The 18,487-nt window shown below is 42.6% G+C and overlaps 1 protein-coding gene across 1 annotated transcript in view; it reads left to right on the top strand.

Moving 5' to 3' along the window:
* CPD (carboxypeptidase D) overlaps window positions 1-18,487 on the top strand; it is a 36,027-nt gene that overhangs the window by 1,274 nt on the left and 16,266 nt on the right. Inside the window, exons 2-6 of the mRNA XM_083479776.1 lie at window positions 3,985-4,232; window positions 10,718-10,860; window positions 12,394-12,563; window positions 13,313-13,677; window positions 17,012-17,203. Of these exons, the coding sequence (XP_083335902.1) occupies window positions 3,985-4,232; window positions 10,718-10,860; window positions 12,394-12,563; window positions 13,313-13,677; window positions 17,012-17,203 (1,118 nt within the window). The remainder of the gene's footprint in view (window positions 1-3,984; window positions 4,233-10,717; window positions 10,861-12,393; window positions 12,564-13,312; window positions 13,678-17,011; window positions 17,204-18,487) is intronic.

Here is an 18,487-nt window from a genome sequence, read left to right as displayed (position 1 = left end):
TAGGTTCTTATTTAGTAGGCAGAACCAAGTGTCTCTTGGTGGGTGTGCATTGCATGGGGACAAGGTCTCCGTGCTGCATGGATTTTTTGGGCAGGTTTAACCTGGAATCTTAGAATTGTAGAGTTGGAAGGGACCACAAGGGCCATCTAGTCCAATTTCCTGCAAAGCAGGATTTTTTTTGCCCAACATAATACTTTTACCCACAAGCTTGAGATTAAGAGTCTCGTCCTCTACTGATTAAACTATCCTGCGGGCCCTTATTTGTTGGCAGGGCTCATTTACAGTGGGAGGGCATCAGCTTTATGTGGTTGGGTGCAGCTTCCTTCTCTGGAGGTGGGATCTCTGAGTCATAGAATTGTAGAGTTGGAAGGGACCCTTAGGGTCATCCGGTCCAACCCCCTGCAGTGCCGGACTCTCAGCTGATTTAACTGATAAAGTTCTGTAGAATGTGTTACAGGGTGTGAAAACCATCAATATCCAAGGATCCCCAGGCATGTACCTGCAGATGATGGAGATGTCAGGCATCTTCACTTGGTTGCAAGTTGTCAAAAGCCAGGTGAAAAATGTGCCTGGCTCCTGGCGAATTTCGAATGCTGTGACAGATGGCCATCCAAAATCTGTTTAAAACCTCCAAGGAAGGAGAGTCCACCACCTCTCATGGGAGTCTGTTCGTACTGTCAGAAAGTTATTCCTGATATTTAGTCGTAAACTCCCTTCTTGTAACTTGAATCAATTGGTTTGGTTCCCAGCCTCCAGAGCAGGGGAAAACAAGCTTGCTCCATCTTCCAAGTGACAACCCTTTAGATATTTGAAGATGTCTTTCATATTTCCTCTGTCTCCTCTTTACCAGACTAAACATGCCCAATTCCCTCAACAATTCCTCATAAGGCTTGGTTTCCACCCTTGATCATCTTGGTTGCCCTCCTCTGCACATATTTCAGCTCGTCAATATCCTTGAATTGTGGTGCCCACCTCCAGGTGGGGCCTGGGACCAAAACAAGACAGAATAGAGTGGGATTATTACCGTATTTTTTGCACCATAACACTCACTTTTTTCCTCCTAAAAAGTAAGGGGAAATGTCTGTGCGTGTTATGGAGGGAATGCCTACGGGTGGCATGCCTACGGATTTTCCTCCTCTAAAAACTATGTGCGTGTTATGGTCGGGTGCGTGTTATAGAGCGAAAAATACGGTACTTCCCTTGATCTGGACACTAGACTTCTGTTGATGCAGCCTAGAATAGCCTGAGTTCTTTTTACTGCTGCATCACACTGTTGACTCATGTTCAGCCTGTGGTTTCCTAAGACCCCTAGATCCTTTTCACATGTACTACTGGAAATTCAGGCGGCTCCTGTGTTATATTTGTGCTGCTGGTTCTTCCTGCCTAAGTGTAGAATCTTACATGATGCTTGGCAGGCCAGGCTTTTCCTTGGGGGCCAGGTCTAATAGTGCTGAGCCAGTTGAGCTTTCATTGGTTGGCAGAACTTCTTGGCTTAGGTGGTGGGACCCCTCATCATATGCTGTCTATGTTATTTGGCGGTGCAGTGGAAGGTTTTAAGAGGTCCATGGGTGGCAGTTGTTCTGTACTGGGTTGGGGACACTGGATAATTGGGTGTCTTGGCTTGTCCCTTTTTGAAGCCCAGGAGCTAGCTTATTTTCTCATGTGGGGATGGAAGTATTTTTTACATTTTTGGCTGGAAACCAAAAATCAGGAGGCAAAGCCTCAACTAGATACTCGGGATGAAAATGTTTATTGAAAACTGCAATTGTGTTTTGGTTTATTGCTAGACCATTGCTGTTTTTCACACAAAAGAGTAAATGTAGAAGAGGGAGAAAATGTCATGACCCAAAGAAGGTGACATGCCAAAATGTGTTGGGCAACTGTAATTTTCCTCTCTTCATTCCTGACATCCTCTTGAGGCTCAGGTGTTGTGTTGGTTATTTTCCAGTTCCACTGGTGCTATCTGCTCTTAATCCCCTTCCCTATGTCACAAAGTGGATCAAAGAAATGAAAACATAATACTGTACTATCAAAAAGAAACCAACATAACAACTAAATAGAAGTTACAGAAACACCAGCAGTTAAACACATTTCCATCACCTGGTACTTAAAAACTGAGGTGAGAGACCAGATGGGACTCCTGGAAAGTAAGTTCCTTCGTGCTGTCACGGAGATAGCCTTGTCCTGTTCTGTGTCACCACCCTTAACAACTCTTATGAAGGGGAAACAGGCAACAAGGTTTCAGTAGATGTTTCTCAGTATAGGTGGTCTTTTGTGGGTGAAGCCAGTTTCCAGGTGGCCTTCATTGTTGTAGAGAACTGGGTAGGAGATCTGGAGTGTGTAGTTAGAGAAGCCACGGAGAGAGGATTTTACCCTTGAAGAAGTATCTGTGGTTATGATTGGACTTTAAAACAATTTTTGATTCTGAAGGTCCAAGGGATTGCACATTTTTGATACTGTCATATCTTGGTTCTCGAATGTAATCCATTCCGGAAGTCTGTTCGACTTCCGAAAATGTTTAAAAACCAAGGCGCAGCTTCCAGTTGGCTGCAGGAGCTTCCTGCACTCAAGTGGAAGCCGCGTCAGATGTTCAGCTTCCAAAAAAAGTTTGAAAACCAGAACACTTACTTCCGGGTTTTTGGCATTTGGGAGCCAAAACATACGAGTACCAAGGCGTTTGAGAACCAAGGTACAACTGTACTGTGAGTGGTTAGGATTTCTGGGCTGGTTGGAGAAGATGCTGTTTGTATGGCTTGTCCCCTTTGCACAGGAACGTATTGGCTACTGAGAGGAGAACTGGGTTTGTTTGTGGCAAAAACATGGTAAGAAGCAGTGTTGCCTTTGGTCATTGCAAAATACTATTCTTCCAAACTTGAAATTTATTATCATGCAGTGGTCTTGATGTTCTGTTGATGTTCTTCTGCCTGAATGAAAACAAGAGCTCAATAAGGATTTGCGAATGTGCTTGTTGCCGTTCTAAGGTACAAAATCTGACTTCTTATGTTGGGTGTCTCAAGATCTTCCATGTGACAATGCACATTCAAATCTACATTCTCTCAGCTCTATCTGTTTAAAATTACCTCAGATTAAAATAACAGAAGCCGCTAAAGCTGGCTAAACAAGGCAGTCCTTTGTGGTTGCCCGTCTGCCTTGTTATAGGCTTAAAATGATTACAATTGCAATACTATGTCACTGGTACAAAACTGAATAAACATCAAGCTTTATGCATGCTTTAGTTTAACAATTTATGAGTTGTTTTTCTTGAATAGAATGCAGTGCTCTGGTTGGTGCTCAGTAGTTTCTTAAAATGGGGCTTTTCTGATGTTGGCTGGTTTAGTAAAATCCAAATGCTTAATATCAAGTGCTTTTGGAAGGAACCCTAACTTCCTTTATCAGCTGAGAAGAAAGCTTAAAGATAGTTGTACAGTCACTTGTGACAGGGCTAAGGAAATCTTTGCTGTTTCCTAGGCACTTCCATTTCCTTAACCAGTTTGCAAACTTAATTCCCATCAGTCTGAATCTCAATTGGTGCTGACAAGCTTATAGGAATAGTCACCCTAAAATTACTATGCTTGTAGGTTCTGCTGCTTGTAACTTATTTTTATGACCTGGCTTCTTATGTTTAGCACCCAGTTTGTTAGCCAACTTAATTGCTGATAATGGTCTGAATTGGCTTTCACCTCTAATACTAGTTCCTTCATTGTGAACTGTCTTTTAAAATACGGGGGTTGGTGTGTTCCCCCTTTCTAAACACAGCACTCTGTAAACTGCATCACACTGACTCAGAAATCATCTTCTCTTGTTGACAAGTTTTTTTGCAGTTTCTAAAAAAAGCCACGATGTTTCCTCCAAATGTTGATTGTGCTGCTTCATTAAAGAAATTTAGTGTGATGGGATAAAACATGCCACATTAACCTAATTGCATCTTTACCCTGCAGTTATCTTTTCTGGTTCTGATGACTGTTGTGCTTCTGTTGAAAACAGGTTTGTGCTTTCCGGGAACCTGCACGGGGGATCTGTTGTTGCAAGCTATCCATTTGATGACTCCGCTGTGCACAAGACCTCTGGGGTGTACAGCAAATCTGCCGATGATGAGGTATTCAGGTATTTGGCAAAGGCTTATGCATCAAACCATCCAATAATGAAAACCGGCACCCCAAACTGCCCTGGGGAGGAAGAAGAAACTTTCCAAGATGGCATCACCAATGGTGCTCAGTGGTACGACGTGGAAGGTAGGTTGCTCAAGTGAACTACTTTACTAGTGTCTTCCAAAATAATAGCATGTTGCTCTTTATTGTCACTTTACTGCTGCTGGAATCCTGCAGGCAGCATCAAGGTGATGACATGATTGGTGCTGTTTATTGATTCTATGTGTTTGCATTTCATATGTCATTCAACAAAAGCTATGTAAAGAAAATGCCTGGCTCAATTGTTGTCAAACATTTTATTAAGATGTAAGCAAACTTTTATAGCTTGCTTTGGCACATTGCAGCTAGCTAACTAGCTGTCTGTTGGTGTTGCCTAATTTTGTTTTAACAGGAGAAACTTTCTCCCAGATTTACAAAGAATTTATGGAGCACTACTGTGTGCCATCCTTTTACTGTTGAATATGGCCTGTAAGACGTAGGTTGATGGGTATAGATACTCCATTGGACTTGAGGCTGCTTTGCTTGAGCATGTAGCCTTTGAGCTATCTTTGGTACTAGAGTTGCTTGTCTGCATTCAGAGTACTGAATTTGTCTGTAGCTGTCATGCAGAGCCCTCCTAAATATGCTGACTTGAAAGTAAGCATTGCTGAATTCATTTGAACTTCACGACTAACTGGTGCCTAACCTTGCTTGTTTTCCTGTTCGGTCCCACATTCTCTTTCCCCTTTTTTTGTATTTTGCCTATTATGCTGTAAGGCTGCAGGCAAGGATTGTGTTTTCCTTGATCTCTGTAAAGCTGTCATTTGAAAAAAATGAGGCATTTGAAAAATTAAGTTCCCAAGAAAGTTTGCTTAGAATTGCAACACGTGGTACAAATGAAGAGAACCCAGGGGCCAATCTTCCAAAACTTACAATTCCTAGGTTGCATAAAATAACTTCACTTTTGGGGATTTAACTCTGATAGAAAAAAATTAGAGGGTCCTCCTGTGGGAGTGAAATCCAGTATAGTATGTTTGCCTTTATTTCCACACCTGATGGTGAGCTTCTGAACTTTACGGATGGCTGAGCATAGGATTTACATGGCTTTGAAATGGTATTTAACCTCATCAGAAGTAATTTGGGTCTGTCACCCACGTTAAAACACAGCTCAAAAAGTAGTATCAGTTACATTAGAAAGGTTTTTATGATAGTTTTTCCACACAGATTTACAGTGACAAAGCTATGAGTGTTTACTTAAATTTTTTTGACATGCTAATCAAATTTGAAAAGCATATTGCACTGTTCCTTTTTAGACCCACATTTCTTCTGGTATTTTTTCTTACCTAAAACCATTTGCAAAATACTTGCATTAATTGCTTGTAGATAATCTCGTTTTTTCTTATTTAAAGTATTTTTGCCCCATTCTTTAACTTAAAAGGTTCCCTGAGTGGTTGCAAAGATCAGTAATAAAATAGTTCTTGTTCTCAGGCTTACAGTCTAAAATACATAACACAAAAGGAATTAGGAGGGAGGAGAGAAAAAGAAACCCAGACAAACACTAGTTTTTAGTGTTCTTACAGTGGCCAGCTGGAATGGAAGCAGTTCAAAGAGAGGAACACCAAAAGTTATTGGTCTCTCAGTTGAGCCTAAGACAGGGGTCAGTAACCTTTTTTAGCCGTGGGCCAGTCCACTGTCCCTCAGACTATGTGGTGGGCCGGACTTTTTTTGGGGTGGGGAAATGAATGAATTCCTATGCCCCACAAATAACCCAGACATGCAATTTAAATAAAAGGACACATTCTACTCATGTGAAAACACACAGATTCCTGGACTGTCCGCGAGCCAGGTTGAGAAGGCGATTGGGCCGCATCTGGCCCCTGGGCCTTAGGTTGCCTACCCCTGGCCTAAGAGGTGGCCCTCCCTCCCTTCTCTCACTTGCTGTAGCCTGATAGAAGTTGACTTTTAAAGTCAAGCGAGAGCTCGTTATACTTGTCCTTCCCCTGACATTTTTTTTGGCTTGTCAAAATTATTAGGTCAACTAATCACTACAATATTTGCTCAACAACAACAAAGATACTTAAAACATCATCAGATTTTATGCCAAACTACCTTAATTTTAGAATTACAATTGCGGTTAACATTAAAAACGAAAATTATGTGTATTGTGAATTATTCATGTCCATAGCAACCCTGCCCAGCATTTAACTAACTTTGTTTTTATAATCAACATAAGTATCAGATGTGTTGATGGATAAACAACTCTCTTTTGTCCTAGTAGCATTAAACTTTTTAGAAATACTGGACCAGTCATGTGAACACATCTTATTTTGGCTGGCCACATGCCTAACTAACTGTTCAAATAAAGGTTCTCCTTCATGCTGTTTACCAGTAGTTGCCAACTCTTTTCCTGCTTCCTTTCCACTACAGACACACCCAAATTGTGGTGGAAGCTCTGGGTTTACTAAATCAACAGCATTTCACAAGCCGACAGAATGAGTGAATGTTTGTGAAGCTGTACACTTGTCATTTAATTTTGAACCAGGATATCCTGAAGGGACTAAGTTAATTCACTCTTCACAGTGGCAAGTTCTGCTCAAAAGTTCAGGGTTGCATCCAAATAAATTTTACTCAGAAACTCATTGAAATTAATGGATGATAAGCTAGTCATGCTCCTTAATTTAAATGAGTCTGCTCTATGTACGACTAATGTATGACCACCCCCACCATTCAACCTGGACACTGAGGTCCAGCGCCAAGGGCCTTCTGGCAGTTCCCTCACTGCAAGAAACAAAGTTACAGGGAACCAGGCAGAGGGCCTTCTCGATAGTGGCGCCCGCCCTGTGGAACGCCTTCCCATCTGGTGTCAAAAGGATAAAGAACTATACAACTCTTCTTCTTCTTCTTCTTCTTCTTCTTCTTCTTCTCCTCCTCCTCCTCCTCCTCCTCCTCCTCCTCCTCCTCCTCCTCCTCTTCTTTGGCGATTACTTGTAGCCGAGTAAGATTGTCTTCCATAAACACGGTTTTAACAATGAGTCCGTAAGTGACTGTGGAGGCCAATTCCACACGTCCTTGCACAGTGGGGACATTGGTTTCCAGGTGGGAGCTGATCATGGTGTGGATTTGCCAAGCGTGCCTTCCTCCTAGCACGTTTCTCCCTTGCGTCCTGAGTTTGAATGTCTTCAAAGCCCATGACACCTTTGGTAAAGGCTGTTCTCCAACTAGAGCGCTCTCAGGCCAGTGTTTCCCAGTTGTCAGTGTTTATACTACATTTTTTTAGATTTGCCTCGAGACAGTCTTTAAGCCTCTTTTGTTGACCACCAGCATTACGCTTTCCATTTTTAAGTTTGGAATAGAGTAGTTGCTTTGGAAGACGATCATCAGAAGACATCTGAAGGCAGCCCTGTTTAGGAAAGTTTTTAATCACTTATGTTTTAATGTACTTTTAATCTTTTGTTGGAAGCCGCCCAGAGTGGCTGGGGAAACCCAGCCAGATGGGCGAGGTATAAATAAATTATTATTATTATTAATGGTGGATAGAACCCTCTGTTAGGTAGAATATAGTTTCGCCAACAGTAGCATCCCCTGTGTGAGCTCCTGCAGGAAGCCAGTTTGATTCCCAAGTTTGTGAGGGCTTCCTTTTTGCCAAGCATAAGCTGCATAACTTTCTAACCACCAGGAAAATGTTGTCAGTTTTGTTGTTTGCAGGCTGGCCATGACCTTCCATGTTTTCTGGCTGGTGAGCGATAAGGTTTGCTCTCATCTCCTATCCCTGGTGTAAGTTCTTTAGTTCAGATGTGACTGCTTTAGTTTGGTTGGTTTGCCTGGTGCTGCCATTTCACTTGCACATTCATCTGTGTATTGCCTGCTTGAACTGAAGATTATTATGTATTTTTTTAGTGGCTGTCTTAAGGACCACGTATTCTGCCTGGCTTTTAAAGATTTGGTGAATCAGGTTCACTTGGTTGCTAATGTCAGGTGGTTAGTGGCCTGTGGAAATCCATAGAAACATATTCCCTTGCAGTATCTAAACACTAGTTTAAAAGTTTTTATTCATCTCCTAAACATGCATAGAATCATATTGTTAGTGTGATTTCAGTGGTCTTAGAACACTTTCACTGTGTGGAAAACAGGAAACTAAGCAATGCCTTTTGGTAAGAGGTCACCACCATGAATGTGATGTAATGGGAATTCGTAGTCTGAAGATAAGCAACAATTAGTGTAGATTTTCGGAAGGGGAACAGGTTCACACTAAGGCCACATCCTTCTTAATTCCCTTCAGATATTTTTTCTGCCTTAAAAACTTGGTACTGTATAACCCACTCATTTTAAGTGTGCAACTGCTGAAATAGAGCTGGCAGGAGGAGCTAAAGGCTGTCTAGGGAAATGGCCATTAACTGTCCAGTTAAGTTCATCTCTTACGCACCACACGCACCACATTTTCTCAGATTTGTCACTTACTAAATGAATTGCACACTAACCCAAATGTTGTAACTCTTCTGAGCAGAATCTTTCTGTTACTTGGCACTTTCAAAGGTGCAGAGTTACATGAGCTTGGATGGGAAGGCTTTTTTCCTTCGGTCATATTTCACTAACCTTGTTAACATTCTTTTGTGTCTTCCTCCCCTCCCAACCCACAAAAAAAGCAACAATTTTGTCTACTGAAGAGTTGCCTTTGGTCTTGATCTGTTGCAATCAACCTTGTGCTGCAGTTTCTGGTAATGTGAAGAACCAGCCAGCTCAGTGTTGTGGTTGGTGAGTCAGTCTAGGACAGGGAAACCCTGGGTTCGGCCCTGTATACCTGAAGGAGCTTCTCCACCCCCCATCATTCAGGTCAGACACCGAGATCCAGCTCTGAGGGCCTTCTGGCAGTTCCCTGATTGTGAGACGTTAGGTTACAGGGAACCAGGCAGAGGGCCTTCTCAGTAGTTGGCGCCCACCCTGTGAAACGGCCTCCTGTCAATGTCATTGAAATAAACAGCTATCTGACTTTTAGAAGACATCTGAAAGCAGCCCTGTATAGGGAAGTTTATGGTATTTGATGTTTTACTGTGGTTTCATAATTTGTTGGAAGCTGCCCAGAATGACTGGAGCAACCCAGTAAGATGGGCGGCATAGAACTAATTATTATTATTATTATTATTATTATTATTATTATTATTTTTCAAATCCCTACTTTACCACAAACTTACTGTAGGACCTTCTCTCTTAGCCTAGCCTATATCACAGGGTTATTGTAAGGATAAAAATGGGATGAGGGCAAACTATGTACACTGCCTGGAGATCCTTGAAATAAAGGTATGGGATGTTTAATAGAATATTTTTTCTCCTCCAAGGGAATAAAGCTTGTAGCTTGCTTTCCATAGAGCGCTGCCTTCCAAAGAGATGCCTTGCTTGTATAACATGAGTATCTTGAAGAGCATTATACTGTGTAACAAATAACAGAAAGCCTTTGTCACTGTGGTACTGAAACCCATATAAGTTTACATAGGCATTTAAAGAATGATATGCTGATCTGGCCAGTGTCCCTTGGGACTTCTAATCCTGTTTATCACCAAGTGCTGAACTGCCGGAGGTTAAGAACACAGAAGATCCTGTCTGATAAAATTGCTCTGAAAAGAAGTAAAATGCCTTTATTTTATTTATGTATTAATTAAATTTGTATAGTGCCCTTCATCCAAAGATCACAGGGCAATTTACAGCATAATAATACAAAATGAGAACACAGAATACATAACCAAACCAATAGCAGCCCCCCTACAACGAACACATTTAAAAGGCCATAGATTGTTTAATTAGCCAAAGACCTGATTATAGAGGAAGCAATTTTGTCTGGTGCCTAAAGATGTATAATGAAGGCACCAGGCAAGTCTACCGGGGGAGAGCATTCCACAAATGGGGAACCACCCTAGAAAAGGCCTGTTCTCGTATTGCCAGCCTCTGGACCTCTCATGGAGGGTTGGTTGAAGGGATAGACTGTGGTGGTGGTGGTGATGCTGGCCAGGTACTTGCAAGAAGTGAGGGAAGCATGGCTTCTGCTTTAATCACATTCTGAGCTTTTTCTGACAATTGTGGGAAAATGATTGCTTGTACATGAGAGCACAATGTGGCTAGAGATGGCAAATAAGTGAAGCTGCTGGATCCTCAGTTCTGCTTGCCTGTAAAGGGTTGGGGTATTTACCTATTAAATGTGTTACCTTCTATGTTCCATTCCAGAGCCAAAGCCACAGCACCTGGGTTTTGCTTTTGGCTTAATTTTCTCCCCCACTTCAGTTAAAGACACTTAGTTTTTCTAGTCTAGTAAGATAACTGATAATACACTATTTGGACACCTCTTAAGATATTGCAACCACCTTTTGCATGATGGTTCCTGAGTTCAATGAATTGGTTTTCAGCTGTGTTTGGATACAATTGGATGCTATTTTGAATCAAAGTGGCAGACTGATTTCAAAACTGCACTGGTTTCCCCCCCTTAGAATACATAAGCATTGGAAAGTAAAAGGCTGCTAGTTTAAAATAATGTAAAGAAATACTGCTGATGGCAGAAGTCTCTTGAGTGATAGTACTTTAATACTTCCCTTTAAATTCCTTAGGTGGCATGCAGGATTATAACTACTTGTGGGCCAATTGCTTTGAAGTCACCTTTGAGCTTTCCTGCTGTAAATACCCACCAGCTTCGCAGCTTGAGAAGGAATGGGAGAATAACCGGGAATCTCTTCTCACCTTCATTGAAAAAGTAAGACATTGTTTTGGCCCTTTTGCAGGCTGTTTGAAATGTGAAATGCTTCCATCTGTCTCATGGACATGTACTTGTGTTGAAAGGTGATGACCTCATTCACAGGCATTGGGGTTTCATTTCCTGTAAGCGTTGAGCGTGCCTCAGTTGCACCCTAGGCCAATCAGACAAAGCAGAAAGCTCACAAAATGTGATATGACTGATACCTACATTTTCCGGAAACAACTGAATACATGTTTGTCCTGATTGGGTTTTTTTCTCAGTTGGATTAGTAGGTCTCTGCCATGGCTATAATATTCTTTATTTTATTTATCTTATTTTATTTTATTGGTTTGTTTCATTTAAATATATCTGCTAGGTTTTTTTTATTGGTTTTTTTTTTTGGCTATTTGTATTAAACTTCACCCTTGAGACACTTCTGTGGAAAGTGATTTAAAAAATCAATAACGATAATAACAAATGAAACAAGCAGATACTAGGAGTTGTCTCCAATTAATTTCTACTCAGAGGAGACCCACTGAAGTTATTAAACTTAAGCTAGTCATAGCCATTAATTTCAACGGGTCTGCTCCAAACAGGACCAACAGTGAATACAACCCATATTTATGACCAAGCAACAGTCAGGAAATATCTCTGATGCATGTTTTATTTTGTTTCTAATCATTTTCTTTCACCCTAAACAAGAGGTGTGTCCATTAAGCTAATGTTGCCTGCCCTCTTTTTGCCCTCAGAATTGTGGCATTGGTTCAGTATAAACCTTCCTGTTGATGGTTGTTGCTGTAGATGTGGTTTGAAAGGCTTCTTCTGTGTGTGGTGTGGTGTTTTCAAGACAGAGAGAGCATTCTAGTCAAACAGCATCCATTTTGAGACAGGCCTCTAAGCAAAAGCAATTGCAACTAAAAAAAGTAACACACCTTTCCCCTAAACTGGCGACTGGGTGTCTCCATCTGCAGTTGCCTTTTGCAAGCCTGATAAAAAGAGCACAAGTTGTCTTTTGCTGCTGTTTTACAGAATTATGTCACAGGATTGAATGGCACTCTCTGTTCTATTATAGTGGAAGTGTATGGAGGACAAATGCAGCCTCTTTTCCCCCTACAGATAAAGGAATGGGAAATGCAAGCATAGTTACACTAATCTGCAGCAGCATCTCACATTTCAGACAGATCTAAATGCTGATAGCCGATACTCTTTTTTGTCTTGTCTACTTAATATTCTGTAACTCAGATAATAAAAAGTGATTCAGAAAAGCATAAATGCACTTTCAAGTAACACACAAATATGCCAGTCTCTAATTCTGTTTGTGCATTGGAGGTGCAGTTTTTATATCTTGGTGGAAAAGGCTGTATTATGTGTGTCATTGTTTGCCTATGAATTTAATAGCGCTATGTACCTTTCATAGTGAACTCTAAGCATGAAATGAGAAGTTTTATAGAGTAAAAAAAACAGCAACCACCATGGTGATGAGTCAAAGAATCATATTGCTCTTCAATGATGTGCCTGTCTTTTGATCTATTTCATGTTTAATCTGTGCAGGTTCACATTGGAATCAAAGGGTTTGTGAGGGATTTGGTGACTGGGGCTGGCTTGGAAAATGCAACTATTGCTGTGGCTGGGATTGATCACAACATCACAACTGACTGGTTTGGTGACTATCACAGACTGCTGGTGCCTGGGACCTACAACATCACAGCTGCTGTCATGGGGTAAAGTCTCTGATGCTGGCAAAGACACTGTGCTGCTGTCTCTTGCACTTGGCAAGGCCGCTCCTAGTTGGAAGCTCCTTCCCTGAAACAGTAGAAGCCATTCTTGCTGCCTTGTCTCGTATCACCCTGAACCGTTTGCTCATATTGCTTTATGCAAACAGAAGCAAGAGGCAGGCCAAGTCCAAGGGCAAGGAAGGGCTCCTTGAGTTCCCATGAGAATTAAGCACCCTTCCTACCCTTAACTGTGCTTTGTAGATAAGGTGGAGAGACCTGTATGGTGACAAGCCGTTTTGGCTCAGCAAACAGAATTGGGTTTTGACATGGGGACCCTGGGATTGGATACAGAAATTAAGTAGATGGCCTTGTGATCTTTCAGCTTCAGTTTTCCATTTGTGAAATGGGAATAATCATGAAGATGAAGGGGACTTTATATTAAAAACCACGTTTTACCAAGTATTGAATGACAACAATTCTGTTCATATTTACCCAAGAGTTAGTTCCACTGTATCCCGTGGGACTCTCTTCATAGCAGTTGTATGTAGATACAGCCTGAATGTTGTAATACACCTTCCTCCAGGTGCTGATGGCCTTGATTTCTGAACTGAAATGTTTTTCCTGGGAGGGGTTCCTCAGGATTGTTTTCAGGAAGTTTCTAATCTTCATGCTGTCTGATCATAATCAGAGTTTTAGTTAGCCCTTCCTAGGTGAGGCCAAGCAGATTGAAAGTTCTTGTATCCATTTCTTTGCAGCTACCTGCCAGTCACCAAAGTGAACGTAGAAGTCAAGGAAGGGAATGCAACTGTTGTGGACTTCTCTTTGCAACCTTCAATAGCAGTGCCGGCCTCTGACCCAACCCAGGATGTGCCACTAGCCACCACAGAGTCTGTTACCAACACCACCAACACCACTGATGCAAATAGGACAACTTCCTTCCACCAAGCGATCCAACCAGAGGAATTCCGCCATCATCATTTCCCTGACATGGAGATCTTCCTGAGGAAATATGCCACCGAGTACCCAAATATTGCTCGCCTCTACTCAGTTGGCAAGTCGGTGAAGCAGCTGGAATTGTATGTCATGGAAATATCTGACAACCCAGGCATCCACGAAGCAGGTAATTTAGCCTATGGCTCTCTTGCTTCTATGAATGTGTTTCCCAGGGCTGTGGTGCTGTGGTCTAAATAACTGAGCCTCTTGGACTTGCTGATCAGAAGACCAGTGGTTTGAATCCCCATGACAGAGTGAGCTCCTATTGCTCTGTCCCAGCTCCTGCCAACCTAGCAGTTTGAAAGCATGCCTGTGCAAGTAGATAAATAGGTACCACTGCGGCGGGAAGGTAAACGGCGTTTTTTGCACTCTGGCACTCGTCACAGTCGTCCATGTGCCAGTAGCGGTTTAGTCATGCTGGCCACATGACCCAGAAAACTGTCTGTGGACAAACGCAGGCTCCCTTGGCCTGAAAGTGAGATGAGCGCCGCAACCCCATAGTCACCTTTGACTGGACTTAACCATCCAGGGGTCCTAAAAAAAAATTGGTGTGCTTCAATAGAAACTTTGGAGCAAAAAAGATACCATTGTCTTTGATATTCCTCCAAGGGTGCAGGCACTAGAGCACCGCAGAGGCAGCACTGACACTCCAATCTCTGAAGGTATAAGAGAAAGCATTTAACTGAGCTGGGTTTGTGTACAGCTGGCTGAAGCCGCCTTGTTACTGTGGCTCCTCCTATCCAGGTAGCATTCTGCAGGTAGCATCTCTAAATATGTAGTTCATTCTTCCAGTGAGCTCAGCAGAATATGATTACCTGCCTTATTCTGAGTCAAGCCATCGGTCTATCTAATTCTGTGTTGTCTACACTCACTGACTGTGGCTCTCCAGGATTTCAGGCAAGGATTCTTTTCCAGCCTGACCTGGAGGTGCAGTTGTGGATTGAACCTGGGGACTTTCTGCTTGCAAATAAACAGTCTCCTTGCAAAAAAAGGAGCCTCTTAGTATCAGATACCATGTGCTGGGCTCCACAGGAAGCTGTTGTTGCTGGTTTTGCAGAATACCGGTACTTCAGATATCTTTTGTTCTTCCCATTTCCTTTTTATCTTAAAACCTCAGGAGATCTTCCTCTGTCTCTCTCTTAATGCAGTGCAGTACTGAAATGGTTAATTGCAAGTGGGGAAATTAGCCTCATTAACTAGTCAACTGCCAGCTACTGGTTCTCTTTCTGCCTTTTTAAGATTTTGGAGATGGGCTATCAAAATCTTTATTGTCAAGTCCTAATTCTCTGGAACATGCTATGCAAGTCAAAACTTGTCAGGAAGCTCTTTTTTGTAATAAGAATTTGTAACAGAGACTTCTTCAGTTAAATAATGACAGGGGAGGGGGATTGTATTTTAGAGACTGAGCTTGATTTATAGATTGATTTTTTTTTGTTCTACAGCGTTAGATTTTATTGGGACTCCTTTGGGATTCTTGAGTTCTGTTTCCTAAACGCAAGTTCTATTATAACTTCTGTTGAATATAACTAGCCCATTATTTTTGCTTAAATGATGGCTGCACTGGGTTTGATTCTCCTTGTTATTTCAGAAATGATAGCCAAGAATTACTTATCATTTTAAGTGTATATGTTTGGGTAAGAATATACAAGACGGTTCAAGAAATAAATAGTTAAAAATACGATGTATGTAGGTATGTATGTTTTTAAAAGATAACTTTGGATAAAATCCAATGTTTGGCGTACTTGGAGCAAACCCATTTAAATCAATTGACTTAAGTAATGACCATTCTTTATAATGGAGCTACTCTGAGCATGACTAACATTGGATATCCCCCTTACGTTTTGGCCATTTGATATTTTCATGGTTTTTGACAGTTGTCTGTCTCCCCTCTCCATCATTGTGACAATGTTCTCGCTGATTATTCAGTTGCTGCTATTTACACTTTTACTTCCCCAGGAAAGATGTAAAATGTGTCTGGATGGTGTGTTTGAATTTTACAATGATTCTCCTTGAGACTTTCCGCTGTTATTGTTACTGTGATCATTCAAAGAAAAGCAAATTATGACACATAGGAAGTAAGGATGCTTGCATCCATTTTTTTGGTTCTGTATCGTGGCTTCAACTAATTTACTGTAGTGCCAAAGGAATTCCTTTACTGCCAAGGAAGGGGCTGGTTGAGGCTATATTATTACTTCCTTTTTTTTGCTGCTTGCACATTTTTCCCTGTGTGTGTGTTCACATTCCTTGAATCTGCAATACTTGAATAGTCCAGTAAATGTAAGACTGACCTTTAAAATTACTTGAGACTTGCAAAAAACACAATGCCCAGCTAAAGACATAATGGGTCATTTCTTCCCCAGTTGTTGGAAATGGCTGGAAAGTCAACAGTTGACTGACACGGTCATATCTTTGCTCCTGTGGGGTCGAAGTGTGTCTCCTTTTTTTGTAAGTTAGCTTTTTTAAAAACATTTAATAGGGCAATGTGTACATCTTACCAGCACAATAATAATGAAAACTACAAAAGGAAAACACAACCCTCTAACAGTTGTGAAGGGGTGACTAACTTGTGGTCTTCCAGATGGTGTTGGACTCCAGACTCCCAGCAGCCCCAGTCAGCATTGCCAATAGGCAAATATGGGGCAAGCTGTAGTTCATCCTATAAATATTCATTGCTAGATCAGTACTAGCACCTATTGACATTAGCATCCCCTGCCATAATCTTTTGGCACAGAATTGTGTCCAGCCCGATTCTTTGGGCAGAAGACACGGCCAAGCATAGCCCCTCCTTGCCAACAATAAGGAACTTGAGATGCGCAAACCCCAAGAAATGTGGGGCCACCCCAAATACTTTTGACAGTCTCTTTCACCCCAAGCAAATGTAGGACTAGGTGCCATTCTGTGCCGTCTCACAGAAGGGGCTCCCCTGGAGGTGGAGGTGTTTGACTTACAGTGTCCCAAAGCTTATTTTGGATTGTGCAGCCCCTGGTCCTTACCATTACACTAGCTGCTATTGGCATGAGGATGCCCTGTCTTGTGGTGTTCTGTGCTGTCTGCTGGTCACTTCCTGTCTGAAGCATGGGCCCACCAGGGAAGAGACCTCAGCAAAACACATGGGGCTTCTCAAGACTCTACACGGGAGGTGGCCTGAGCCACTATTCCAAGTGGCCACCCTTATTCAGCCTATTGTAAGGCTAGCCTGACAGTTGGGGATGAAGAAAGCCTGTTTTGCTCAAAGCTGGGCATAGCAACTTTCAAGATGTGGTTTCTTACGCTAGCCTGACTGTCTCAAATTATTTTGCAAGTATGTTAAGCATTTGTGGGTGTGTTTTTTGTTTTTGCTATTTTCATTAGGATAGAGTTCACCAGATGCAGTGCATTATCCAGGTAGACAAACAACTAAGAGGAGGTTACTTGGTCTAACATGTTTCTCTCTGCCCTCCCTCACTCTCGCTTTCATCCAGCTGAACCAGAGTTCAAGTATATTGCAAATATGCATGGCAATGAGGTAGTAGGAAGAGAGCTTCTCCTTAATCTCATTGAGTACCTCTGCAAGAACTATGGCACAGATCCTGAAGTAACTGACTTGGTCCAAAACACTCGGATCCACATCATGCCATCCATGAATCCTGACGGCTATGAGAAAGCCCATGAAGGTAGCTGTGTGTTTTCATTTTGCGCTTTCCACCACTGGTGGCTTTAAGGCAGGGGTCGGCAAACTACGGCCCGTGGGCCAGATCCGGCCCAATTTCCCTCAGGATCCGGCCAGCGGACGTTCCGTGGATTGGCGATTCTGTTTGTTAATTTTTTTTCATTGTTTTTTCCCCGGCAGCGCCATCCCCCCCCCACCGCAGCACCTCCTCCCTCCCTCCTTCTGGCTTCTCCCCGGAGGAAGGGAGCTGGGCTGAGCGCCATTTTGGGCAGCACCTCTCCGGAACCAGCCAGCCCTGTTGGGCCGCTTGTCCCACCACCAGCCTCTGCCGCTCGCAAGGGCAGGCACAGGAGCCGCAATTGGCAAAGTGCAGCACAGCGCCTCTCCCAACTGCAGCTCCTGTGCCTGCCCTTGCGAGTGGCAGAGGCTGGCGGCGGCAGTGCCGCAGCAGGACGAGTGGCCCAAAAGCAGCCCTCGCAAGGGCAGGCACAGGAGCCGTGGTTGGGAGAGGCACTGGGCTAATGGCAGCAGCATAGGTAGGCAGGGGGAGTGGAGGGGCTGGGGGAGAGAGAGAAGCCTTCTCTGCCCCCTGTGCATGCCATCTGGCCTGCCACAAGGTCTGGGGAATGTTGAACCGGCCCCCTCCAAAAAAAGGTTGCTGACCTTTGCTTTTAAGGGAAGGCAAAGGTATTCCTCCTGAGAGGCAACAGTTTTCATTTGTTTTCATTACCCAACTTTTACCACAAGCTATGTAGAGGGTCCCACTTCCTTGTTGTTTTTTTGCCATGCCAGAATGCTTGCATTTGTTTTGTTCGTGGTATCTTATCTCCCCAATCAGTCTTTTAAGGACAACTTATTCCATTCATCTCCATTTTAGCAAGAGGACAGTTATTTGGCAGGGATCTGATCCAGGGATATTTCATCAGATCTTCTGGCATTTTTACATGGTCCAAGAGAATTATTATTTCTGGAGCGCCTAGAAAGACCAGGCACTTCACATAAAACAAAGCTATAATGCTTTTTCTGCTTTCCAACATGCAATGTGCAAGGAAAGACGAGTAGAAGGAAATGGCTGTTCTTGGTGGAGAGGTGGTTTTTTTTACCAGGCATTTAAATATATCGGTAGAGGCTGGAGGGCGGTATCAGGTAGTACAATGATAGGAGGCAGCAAGTAAGAACAGGTGGAGTCAGGGATTTGGAGGATGTAATCTTGGGTTTATGAAGAGCAGAGGGACCAGGAACACAAAGAATAGAATCCCAGAAGAACCCTGCAAGGTTCTTCTAACCC

Source organism: Podarcis liolepis, assembly GCF_965112155.1.
Source record: "Podarcis liolepis genome assembly, chromosome: 16".
In the NCBI taxonomy this organism is placed as follows: domain Eukaryota; kingdom Metazoa; phylum Chordata; class Lepidosauria; order Squamata; family Lacertidae; genus Podarcis; species Podarcis liolepis.
This window is presented reverse-complemented; position numbering and strand designations above follow the sequence as displayed.